This window comes from Balearica regulorum, chromosome Z (genome assembly GCF_011004875.1).
Source record: "Balearica regulorum gibbericeps isolate bBalReg1 chromosome Z, bBalReg1.pri, whole genome shotgun sequence".
Lineage (NCBI taxonomy): Eukaryota > Metazoa > Chordata > Aves > Gruiformes > Gruidae > Balearica > Balearica regulorum.
The window spans coordinates 72,268,368-72,281,322 of NC_046220.1; the positions used below are offsets into that span (position 1 = coordinate 72,268,368).

Consider the following 12,955-nt stretch of genomic DNA (forward strand, 5'->3'; position numbering starts at 1 on the left):
TACCTCTGACCTATGTAGAAGACAGACCAATGCCATAAACCTCTGGAAAGGGATTCAGTCACTTTCCTTCTATTTTTCTCTCTTCTGTACTCAGTTGTTACAGTCTGGAGTATAGCCTTCTTCCTGGCAGGCCTGCAGGATGAGGAAGAATTTCTTGCATAATAACACATATGTTTTTCAAAATACAGATTGCACTAGTGTAGCCACTTCCCAAAGAGCAGCTTCCAATGCTGCATTTTTTGAATCAAGCTAATAACAAAGTAGAAAGTAGTTCATGTTGGCTGTTTTCCTCACATAGTCTTCAAAGCCTTTCAAATACTGACAAGAGCTACTGCTTTGGTATGCATAAAAGAGCAAAACAAATAAAAATACCCTCTCTGAAAATCTCTGAATAGATCTCTGTCGATTTTCACATTAATTAGTGAAGTTTGAATCCTACTTTAGTTAAGCTCATGACAGTTGCTCTAGTTGCTCTAGTTGCTCTAGCTTCTCATATCTTCAAGATATGATTTTACCTTTTGAAGGTCAGATAAACTAAAAATAAAAAAATAAAGATGTTTTTGTTATTTCCTTGCACATTAATTCTTCCATTTCATCATTAACTTATGAAGCACTTCCATAGCTTCATGCCTCTACCAGCAGTTAAACAAAATTACAAATTATATTATAATGTTTTCCCACGTTTTTAAGCAAGGGCTGATGATCTTAGGAGCTTATTCTGCTATCACTTATTTTAATTGTTATTAAATGATATGAAATTTCAAAAGTGAAACAAGGAACTGATTCTCATTTACCTTTTCAAATTCCTTCTTACTGTTGCCTTGGTCTGACCCATGTACCTTTTGAAATACACCAAAACCTTCAATTCACTTTCATAGACTTTGCGTAAACATTAGGATATAAATGGACTTCAGTGCCTGAAAATGTAAGTGGTGTCCTCTCCAGGCTTCCTTTACACTGTCAGAGAGCAGCTGGCCAGCTTTCAGTGGTGGTAAGTTATCAAGATGGAGTGTGCTGACCGGCTGCTTTGTTCCCGATTATGGAAGCCACATAAATATGAATAAATGAGTTAGAAACTGAAACTTTGGATGTGTGATTTTGGATTAGTAAGTTTGAAAGAGTGTGAGATCAGCAGGGGCTATATCTCCCACATATTTAGGGGCTAGGGACCGTCAGAAAAGCCTAGGTTATGCTTTGCAGCAGTAGAAGGACTGGCATGCGTACATCGGGCTTGCAAGCACACTGTGTTTGTACACCATGACTGTTAGCAAAAAAATTTTGCTTTCCTGTATTTCACGTGAGAAAATTAAAAGAAGAAACAACAAAGATTGGATTAGCCAAATGATTTAAAATCATTTGAGACTTCAGGAGCCCTGGAAATTACTGGAGTCTGCTTGGAGAATTTTAAAAACATGACATCTTTAAAAAACTCTCTCAATTTCCATTGAGAGGTTTCCATGCCTTTATCCTAGATAATAAAATCTGAGGAAAGACAACCAGGCTAAGAATATTCTGAATAGACAGAGCTTTCCCTTTGTGTACTGACTTGCAATCAGCCTGAGAGAATATGCAGGTGACTGAAAATCTGCAGCACTGGGTTCTTTGACCATTGACGATTACCTGCAGTTTAACATTTTTAGTAGGCAAAAGTTATAATAGAATTTATGTAAGTATCAAATCATCATAACCCTGAAGATATAAATACAGACAAATGAAGCAAATTCTATCTTACGTAGCTGAAATCAAATATTAAATAGCACTATTTTCATTCATGTAACTTACAAGTCTTAAACAGAAGCTAAGGCAGATTAGTGTCAAATAAAATATTATCACACAAAATTAATGCCTCTTTAGGCAGCCTTCAGCTCTAGCACAATACAGAAGTTTTCTTTTAAAATGCAGTGGTTTTAATGTATTATGGCCTTCACAGAGCAAATCACTAATTACTTTATATATAGCAATCAATTAGTGTGACCATTTAAGCCTCTTAATGAATAAAACAAGGCAACTTATATAGTGATTTCAAATATAACACAAGATCACATTTCTCCTTTAGAACTGTCCTAATTTTGTACCAACATACTAATGCTTACCTACAAACATTGTAATTATAGTTAAGGCTTTCTCTTTGCTGGTATATGTTATACCAATATACCAAAAGTATTTCAGTAGATATCTTTTATCAAAGACAGCCAGTAATTTTTTCAAGATACTAAATATATCGAAGAAGAATATGTGTGGGTTTATCCAATTTCATTAGTAATGCAACAGAGTAATAATTCACTAGTGAGTAGCTTTTCTAAGGTATTTCCATTATCTATATAAACAGTTCTTACCAATGATACAGTTAAAAATTTTCAAAACAATTACAGTCAGTGATAATTAATTGGTGTATACATCTCATAAGAAATTTTTGTTCCTGTAGGAAACTAGACATATTTCTGTTATTTATTATTATAAATATTATTATGTGGTTATTATTATACCACATTTTTGTGCTATAGTTTGTGAATTGTACTGTATTTTGTGTTAATACCTATTGTTTCACACCCCTCTTACATAACCAGGAAACTAAAATATAAGATGAAAACCTACTCTTGCATTACCTGTGTTACTATTTTCTCCTTTCAGCACTAGTTTTCTACACAACGGAAACGATTGCAATGAAACAAGAGAAATGACATTCTATGAATACGTAAAGTACCTGGCACAGTAGACATCTAACTGGGCTTGGAGCTACTATAGTATTCTGATTCTCTACCTAAGGCACCACATTACACTAAACAAGCAGATCAGAATAATTAAAACTAAAATATGACATAGCAAAATTTTCCTTGAATACATGTCCATTGTACTTTGTTATCCATCTGTTATGTCTTTCTGTCTGAAATACCTAAAAGAGAAAAACTGCATTTCACTAGCGCTAGCAACAGAAGAAAAAATATGAATATTTACATTTAACTTAAATACATATATATTTGAATTTTACAGATGGCTATGTTCAGAGAAGCAATTTAGTTGAGAAGTAAGTACAAAGTGATCTTTTTGAAAAATTTGTTATAACACTCAATTTTGTTCTAAACTGTTTGTTAAATAAAAGTGAAATGTAATTATTTTAGTATGTCATTCTTGTCCTGCAAATTGAGTTATTTTTGTGGAGTTTAGATTTCTCAAGAGTTAGACACATACATCCATTCTGGAAATTTTCCAGGGCCATATTTGTCATTGCTTAACCATAAACTCTGGTTTAATCCATGAAAAATTACAATTAAGCATTATTGGTATTACAGTCTTTTACTGAACTGCACATTAATGTGATTAAGTGTATTGATGCCATTTTCAAATGTTTACCTAAAATGGACCAGGTTTTGTTTAGGGTTTGGTTTTTTTTTTTATTTCAGTCTCATTGGGACTGAGCAGATTTGGCTCAGCATTGCTCCAAATAACTGCGTGGACTTCAGCATTTAGGTTCTAATCCAAAACTCTCATCGGACAAAGCCTTTCCATTTTCTTCAATGGGCTTTATGTTAGACCCTTAAATATCAAGTCAGGTGTCACTTTTAAAACTGAGGCCTGCAAACACTTTTACATACATTTAACTTATATATAAATAGCCTTATTGGCTTCCATGTGCCTCTTCATGTATCTAAGTGACATATTTTGAAAATTCCTGTTCATGGAGTATGTTTCATTTATAGACATTACCTAAATTCATTATCTAAGAAGCTGCTCCTCCAAAACCATTATGGTGTTGCCAAGTACAGAAACTTGAAATAAGAATTTCAAGGGCACACTGATTTTTTTAACTCATCATTTCTGGTTTCCATTTTAAAAAATCAGTAAGTATTTCATTTTTTACAGAAATATCTCTATGAGTGTTTTAGAATAGCTACTTAAAAACTTTAATTAAAAAAACTAAGCTTTTAATAAAGCAAGCCTTTCACGTTAGAAAGTATCGAGCTCTACCCTTCACTGAAAATCTTTTGACCTAGCTGTCTTGCTCAACACTGCTCTGTTACCACAAAAGTTGCACTTTCCTAATTAGCAAATTAATTACTTGATAGCATGTCTGCACCATACTGCTACATTGTTTTGTATCTGCATGCTAATAGTGATATATATCTGATGTCTCAATTTTTAATACATTTTTCTTTTTTCAAATTACAGTGATGGAGAGATTTACGATGATATTGGTGATGGTATGTTGAACATTTCAAGCAATACAACAACTATATTCAATTACACCAAATAACTTTATCTTTGATTCGAAGACTACACAATACTAATATTTTTGCATTTTATTTGTATTTCAGATTGCATTTATGATAATGACTGATGCAGAATTCTACACAAGTAAGAGCTTCATTGAAGATCAAAATCTATTTTGGATTTCCTAACTGTGAAAGCAAGAAAAGTCACTAAAGCTGATTGCAAATTAATTGGTTACACTCTTCTAAACATACAATTAGCCTTTTTAGGATTTCAGGGTTTTGTCATCCCTTGCTTTGTATGACTTTCATGTTGCCATTTATCTGAACAATTAAAATTCAGGGAGTATGAGCTAAAGTTAAGGTTGTAATTTTCCATTTCCTTTTTACATTTGTGACAGTTCATGTAAAAAACAGTTCTTCAATTAGCTATACCCAGAGGGGCCAGTTAGGTCTATACAGGGGACAACAAACCCTTGGAACAGATTTTACTCTGGCTCTGGTCTACTGAACACCAGCAACTGCCAATCTGGGGAGGATAGCATCCTGAAAAGAAAAGCTTCCTTTGGGGATAACATCCTGTTGTGAAAACAGGAAATCAAAAGTGGGCATCAGAGAAGACAATTGCTGACCTGCCATTCCAACTGCAATAGTGTTAGCTACACTGACATGTACAGCCATGTACCATTACTGAGGAAGTTTCTTTTTCTACATTGTACTAATGATAGAATATTGTCTTCTAAAATTTATTTGACTATTTTTTAAATGCTTTTTAACTAGTATTAATATTAAAATAGTAACAATGTTATATGTGTTACATGGAGCACTCTGAGATATAAACCATAGAAGAGTCTACTTTATAGTATCGTGTTGCTCAAAATATATTCAAAACATTTAGGTTAAGATTTAATTTCTGTTTAGTTTGAAGATATGTTGCTGTTGTCACTATAGTAATTTAGGCATTAAAATGGACATATAAACTTAGAATAAAATGGTTGCAAATAGATTAAATACATTAAATACATATGTATATTTATCATACGATTTTGATAATATATTTTTCTTCTAAGTACTATATTTTACACTAGACTTGGCTAAATCAGAGTATAGAAATTAAACATTTCCATGCTTATCCATTGTAGAAACAACATTTATTCCTAAACATCATTGGTGATGCTGTTATCTGCATGAGCAAGTAGCAAATCAAAGTAAAATGAATGGATGAATCATAATAATAATTTTGCACTTATATATCACAACGCACCAGAAATCAAAAGACATTGACAGTGAACTCACAATAAAGAAGGTGCACATGTGCAAAAAATGGAGTATGTATTTGTACTGTGGAATGCTTTTGCTGTAGTGCAAGATAATCAAAAACCTGTAACAACCAATCTGGCTGGATCAGTGCAAGCAACTCCTCTTGACAATCAAGTCTCCTATAGTCCTCAAGGGAAGTAAGGTACACGGTGCAAGCCAATGCAATGTAGCAAACTAGCAAGTTTAGCTTACAAACATAAAAAACTTTTGGCTCTGTTGAAGTCAATGAGTTTTAGTCTTACCTTCAGCAGAGCTGAGATTTTATCTTATAAAAGTGCCTTTTATTGATGGTTCAAAATACAGTAAATCTCTAAGGAGGTATAATGCTATGGGGATATCAAACATAAAATTAACTGTAGAGATAATAGCCTATAAGCTATTTTATACTGTATTTAAAATCACTGATAATACACTGAAAAAGCTATATGCAAACTTGAGTTTCCTGTTCTATATTTGCTATTCAACCAGCATCCGGGGATACAAATACCAATTTTATGTGTAAGCACCAGCACCCAAACTTAAGACCTTGTAAAGTACAATGAATGTGTCTGGCTCTTTGGCAGTTTATTTTTCAGTGGCATTCAAGAGGGTATTTGCATCAAATTAGTGATATGCCAAAGAACTGAGAGGGAACGCAGACATTTAGAAATACACAACCACTTATCAGTTAACAGTAGGACAAATAGTTTTGAAGCACACAATCACTTGTCAGCTCACAATAGGATAAATAGTTTCAAGCTTTACACAATTATCTCAAAAAGAGTTTGTGTTAAATTCTAACATATATGCCCAGTCTTGTTTTAGTTTTAACCGGTAGTAGAATTTCATGGTTTGCAGTAAGACAAACAAAGGAATTTTCCTTTTGAATACAGTTTATCTTGTATTAAAGGATTTCAGTAGAACACAAACCTCTTTTGTCCCCCTGAAAAAGAAGTGAATTTTATTCTCTCTGAGATTTTTCGGTCATATATTTTTAATAGCTTTTCCATGTTCTTAGCCTTGATGCGTTGTAGGTACTGTGTTTCCTTACTGATTATACTGACTGTATAGGTTTTATGATACATTAAATCATCAAAGGAAATAATCATAAGATACATTAAGCTAGAAATCTGTGCATTGTTTGCACAGATCAAATATAATGTGATTGTTACAGGGTGTTGAAATGTATTTATAAGGTATTACACACTGAAAAATTACTGGTATTGTGGTTTTTCTTTTCATTATTTTATCAATGTCATTCACTGGATGCAATTTTTTCTTTCTTCTGAATAAAAGTGTGCTTTCTGACAAGAAATGTGGGTACACCATCTTCTGCCAAAGTAGAACAATAGTAGCTGAAAAATAACTTCTGAAAATTATCACTGAGCAGCTAACGGAGTGAAAATTAACTTCACTATTGTTGCAAAGGCAGCACAACTACAATATGGCATTTGTTTGTCAGTACTTAGTATCCAGAAGATGAAATGTAAGCAGAAAATCTTCTAGACAGGAAAATCTACACTTAGGCAGTGTAATAAAGACTGTGTTTTCAGGGTTTCTCACCTGTAATTTATTCTATCATCTTTTAAAAATCATAAAGAAAGAAAAGGAAAGCTGTTCTCTCTCTTGATATTTTTCCCTCTCCAAACTCAGTCTATAATCCTGGAGTATTTGGCTGTGCCTGCTAAAACATTCAGCAGTGAAAACATCAAAATATTGACATAAAAATTAGACTTCAGCATGAACAACCCAGTTAAGGTAAACAGAGCTGGTTTCCATCTGTGTTGTACCTCTATGCTATCCCCGTAAACAGGCTAAGCAAAACAAAAACTGGGAGGGCAAAAAAGACTTCTCTAGTTCAAGAACTTTAGAGCATTTCTCTGCTGTTACCGCAGGCTCTGGGCTGCAGGAATGCAGCTGATCTCCTGTGCATTCCTGTGTAAGAGGTTTATATTCTCGATCCACATAATTGCAGATCCCTTGGCTACTCCTCCCATGGTGGTAACAAAACCCTCCTCTATGTGCGATCTTGTTTGCATAATCCACCTCAACTGCGAAGATCAGTGCTTTAGTAAGGGGAAGGTAATTCAGTGGAGGAACCTAGATTCACTGTGTGAATTAGATTACCCCTTACCACTACATTACTTCGTGACAGATACAGGTGTAAGCATGTGTGTGTGTGTGTGTGTTTAGTTTATGTCAAATAAGACATGAACTTCTGAGGAAACTAATGGACCCGTAAAAGGATACCCTTATGACTTCTGCATAGCAGCCCCAGACCATCCTACATGGAGAGGCTTTCACATATAGCTTCACTACAGAGTGAAGCACTCAAATGCTAGGAGGTGTAAGAAACGAGTTTGTATTTGCACAGCCTCAGTTCTGACTCCTTGTGTGGATGCGTCTTGAACTGTGTGCCCGGTCTATAATTACACGAAGGCTCAGTATTTTTTCCCCCAGGGTCCACGCCTCATTTAGTGCTTGGTCTGGATGAGAGTTAACAGAAGAGGCAGTTGTTCAGCCCTTCAGTTTCTGGCCACTCCTTTATTTAGTGCAAATCTTCCCAGGCATATGCTGCACCCAGAATCATTATTTTCTCACAGCATTCATCATAAAGATACATCAGATTCCCATGAATAGTAATGGATTTATCTTGTGAGACAGGAAAATATTTTATCCCTATTTTTAATGTATGAAAGGAAGACACAAACAGAGGGCAATTTGTGGTACACATCCTTAATCCTGGACACAAAACCAAACTACTGAATTTAAATTAATTACATTTTTAGCACTTCCCTAGATTAGGAGTCTCACTATTTTCTCTTCTTTGCCTCAACTTGTGGTTAAACACAAAGAGAAGAGAGAAAACACCTTGTGTTTAAAAAGTATTAGCATCCAAAATGCGTATTTTAAATACACCATGTTTACAGTAATAAAAAGGGGGCAGATAAGGGATACTGATTAAAATTTAAATAATAGTTTAGATTATGTTCTGAAACTTTATAAAAACTGGGGACAAATTCTAGAATTGAATGGTCTCAATTATTATCTCCACTTACCTCATTCGCTGTCTCCCAACTCCAGTGTTGCCAGCAAGTTTGTTGGCCTGGTTTCAAGCCAGGTCTATGCCTTTTGCCAGAATTAAACCTTTACGTGTATATGGTCTGTGGATATGCCAGGCTGAGACACCCAAACCAGTTCTGAAAGAATTAACGTATTAGAAGCCATTCACCCAGGATAACAGCGCAGCCCTCCAAGCCCTCCACCTCAACTACTTAGCCTGGGTAAGAAACAAGGTAGTAGTGCAGCTGAAGGGTTGTCCTAAACAGTTCCCAGCATCCAAGCCAGCAAGAAGATCCTTCTGTGCCACTCAGGTTAGCCATGGTACTAAACGCCAAACGCCACCGCAACAGGTCCTGGCCTCGTGCAGAGCAGCAGCGTGCTAGCCTCAGGTCCCCTTCTTCGCCTGGGTGGAGCAAAATTACAATCATCTCACAAAGCCTTTCTTTTCTTTGTGTTTCATTCTAGCTAGCTGGCTCCTGAACATATGTAGAATTTGTTAAATTATATCTGTTTGCCTCCTTCCAAAGCACTTTGAGAGAGAGGATTAAGCTGTTATCAAATATATAGTGTTTCTTGCTCGAGGCTTTTTATATTGTGGGCCTTGTCAAAAAGAATACAGGAAACTGTATGTCTATTTTCTTTCTTAGCACACAGACACATAAATACTGCTTAAACTTAAAATGTTCACTGTTAGGCAGAAAGGAAGTATGCAAAATGTCAACATGAATGTGAATGAAATGTGAATTAGATGGATACCAGGGGTTTTAAGAATCATTATACAATTTGCATTATTTCAGTAATATCGCCAAATCCTACAGCCCAAGCATCATGAGACAGACAAAGAAAAGAAAAATCAAGCACTGGCTTTTTTTTCTGCCCTTTAATTCTTTTTCTGGCCTGATTCCTGATTTTTGAGCGCTTAGCAGGAAAGGCTGCCTGCTCCTTCGTGTGTGGGTGCACTTCAGGTGGAAAATGTATACAAAACACAGATACAGACTCCTGGGCTCACGTCCTGTTTTCTTGCTGACAGAAGGGACAGTCTGCCAGGCTCCCTTCCCTTCTCCTGCAACTCAGCTTCTTTCCTCTTCTCCTGCCCTGGACGATGCTGTCACACACCTTCCAGCTCACACAGGTAAGCCCAGTTTCTTCTTCTGTATTGATCCAAAGACATCCTTATTTTTCTGTTGTCATTGCCTCCTTTCACCACCTGAGACATTCTCTGTACTCTTCAACTTGCTTTCTTGATTACTTCCTGTTCCCTATAATTACTCCTTTTTTCCTTGATCCTCTGACCATGGTGTTCTGTCCTTTGCTTTTCTGCATCCTTATTCCTTTCTCTTTCTTTTTAAACTCCTCCCCTACTTCTACATTCCTGCCCCTGGCACTTTCATTTTTATCCCATTTTTAAAAGCTGCTCTGTTTAAATGCTCATTTTTTGTGGAAGATTCCTAACTCTGTGGGTGACACCAGCAGAGGTTTTATGACTCACCAACCACTGAGAAGACGTACAATTCTTGTATTTTGCGTTCTACACTGTTTATCCCATAGCATTTTAAATCAGGCCATACATACCTCCTTCTGCCCTCGGGGGAGGTTTTTTCAGTACTTAAGTTGGGATGCTATATATAAGTAAATCTTACTACTGCCAGTTTAAATTAAACTAAAAAATAAAGATATCTTTTCTATCCCATCCCTTTTTTTGCTCCTATATTCACAGCAACCTACTTGCTGCCGGCCATGTAAGAGGCTGAAGCCTGTTCTAATGATACCCACTGACTGCTGAGCATCTCGGATATCCAAATATTTCAGTATGGATACCATAATGTCTAACAGCATTGCTATTAAAATGTTACCCAGCCTTTGTCAGCCAGTGCCCAAAGAAAATGCTAATAGGCTTCTTCAGTTTCGGAAAAAAAGACCATGAAGACGTACAAAAATTAGTTTCTGCTGTCATATGGATTTTGAATCAGATGATGATATATTACCCTTACACACAGCTTCAGCCCTATAACTGGGGTTTATTTGGACTGAAACAATTAACAGCTGTGGTTTCTTAAAAGTTTTTTTCCTCAGATCTAATTAATATGCCAACCATACCCAAACCCAGCACCTGTTGCTTTTCACAGCTTCAATAGGATTATGAAGTGCAGCATTCTGTGAAAAATCTTAGATGAATGGGTGCCTAAATGTGAGGTTGCACTAATTAACAATCTAGTTAGCAACCTGACCAGTTAATCATGAAGACTTGTTGCATCAGTTGACATTCTGTTATTTTGCAGCTGGTTGATGTTGCTTTAATATACTACTTACTGCTACTCTTGCATAATTTTCTGCTAGGCGCTATATGTTCATTTTTTTAATGTCTTCCATTACCAGATATGGAAGAAATACTAACATTTTACCTAGTTGCAATCAATTCAGATTTGTATTAATAGTATTTATTTCTAGCTGGATTTAAGGGTACCAGATTCATGAATTAGCCTAGATTACGCTGTTTGCCAAAATCAGAACAATTCCAGAAAAAAAATATTTATTGAGCCGAAAATTTTGTTAGGAATTGTTTTTTCTTTAGGAAAATCATGTTGCTTTTGCAAGCTGCATGAGATACTTAAAATATTATCCATAGAACTCCTTTTCCATAACAATCTATGTAGGAATACACCTACTGGCTCGTATTTGAAAAGGCTAGCATAGGAATATACCAGGAATATACCACATCAGCCAGGAGAGCAATCACACCGCAAAAAGCAAATCCAGTGGAAACAGCTGCCCTGGGGAGCAAATTGCAAATTGCCCCTTGCTTTTTCTCCAAGCTACTTGGTGAACATGAGAGCAAAAGGGGGCAAATCAGAAAACTAACACATGGGTCAAAAATTCAACAAAAATTATTCAGCGTCCACCTAAACCTAGTGGTTACACACTAGGGTCCTCTTTGCTTGACTTATTCTCTGCATTGTCCCAGTCTGAGTGTTTGGCAACTCATGCCTTGCCTATAAATAAATGAAGCCTAGGCACTATAGCTGCATCCATACTAGTCACTTAAAACTGCCAGGGAATGAACGTCCCTGGGCACCAGACCTTGATAGTCTTTGCTGTCACATTGGCCAAACTGGACAGTTTTGGCTCAGGACCAGTGTAAATCTGTCCAAAGATGGCCCAGCACGTATTTACAGGATCTCTATGCCACCAGTGTCCTCCCCAAGCGACCCTAGAAGCCAGCTGGATTCCCAAGAGAGCAGATGTGTGTAAAATGTGATATCCAGGCTATCACATTGCATTTGTGTTTCCAGATGTCTGTCTTTCCTGATATCCCAAATTCTGCTAGGTTTTCAACCAAGCTCTGGCCACATTCACATTCACCAGATCCTCTGGCAGGGTCCAGGGCAAAGAGACACTGCTCCAGGAGGCAGCTGATTTTACACGCATGAGGAAGGACTTTTCCTATTTCTGGTCGTTGCTGTATTATAGAGACACAGAACACAAATCTCAAGAACGACTCATTAAAGGACTTTGATATATGTAGATTAATCTGCAGCCAGTAAGGTCACCTTTTCCCACTCCTTTCCCACATCCCCTGAAGACTCAGCCTTTTTAATCTTGCAGCACAACCCTCTCCCTAGCAGATCGTAGCGCCTTCCGTTGCACAACAGGCACATAAGCCCTGAGCTGCAGCTGCATCCTCAGACAGATTGCTCTGCATCCCTGGGTGGAGATGCAGTGTGCCGGCTCTTACTGCTTTACACCCACTCCGTAGCACTCGGAGGTCTGAGAACATCAGTGCACGGCTGCCCACTGGCCAGGCATTGTGCAGGTCTGCTCTAGTACCTGTCTGTTACTTCAGAGTGACTGCTGGTAGTACAGAGCTGCCAATAACTTAATTTGATATTGTAAATTTGTCCAGCTGCTAAAAATGTGCTGATGAGCTGGATTTCATTGTCTCAAACTGTAGAACTTCTAAACCAAATACCCACCAACACCTGTTCTTGACCTGATGCTGAGCTGCTGGTGAGCCAGATATTTTTACAGTCTGAGATTTTTTACATAAGAAAAAACAGGTCAAGTGATTCTTGCAATATCAAATGGACAAACCAATATCTGGTTGTCCAAATATTGGTTCAATCATCTTTGGTGCAGACTAGTTCATCTATTGTATTTGGCCTCTGATCAACTTCTGAGATACTTTCTTCAGCAGTGATGGTTTCTTTATACCTTCCTTTTTTATACCTCCACAGCCAATATTTCTTGGCTGCAGAAAATAAAATTGATGTCTCATCATCTCCTAAGCAGTTTGATTGGCTTCATGTGAAAACAAAGATTAAACAAATAGAGTGATTACAAAAATTCTTGCTAACAATACAGAGATAGCAGAGATACCTTTTTATCTC

The 12,955-nt window shown here is 36.6% G+C and overlaps 1 protein-coding gene across 1 annotated transcript in view; it reads left to right on the top strand.

Annotated features, from left to right (window-relative positions):
• FYB1 (FYN binding protein 1) overlaps nt 1-6,724 on the top strand; it is a 51,041-nt gene extending 44,317 nt beyond the window's left edge. The window contains 4 exon segments of the mRNA XM_075739904.1: nt 2,992-3,025; nt 4,168-4,199; nt 4,314-4,332; nt 4,334-6,724. Coding sequence (XP_075596019.1) covers nt 2,992-3,025; nt 4,168-4,199; nt 4,314-4,332; nt 4,334-4,397 — 149 coding nt within the window. The 3' untranslated portion in view covers nt 4,398-6,724.
• Nucleotides 6,725-12,955: the final 6,231 nt, after the last annotated feature.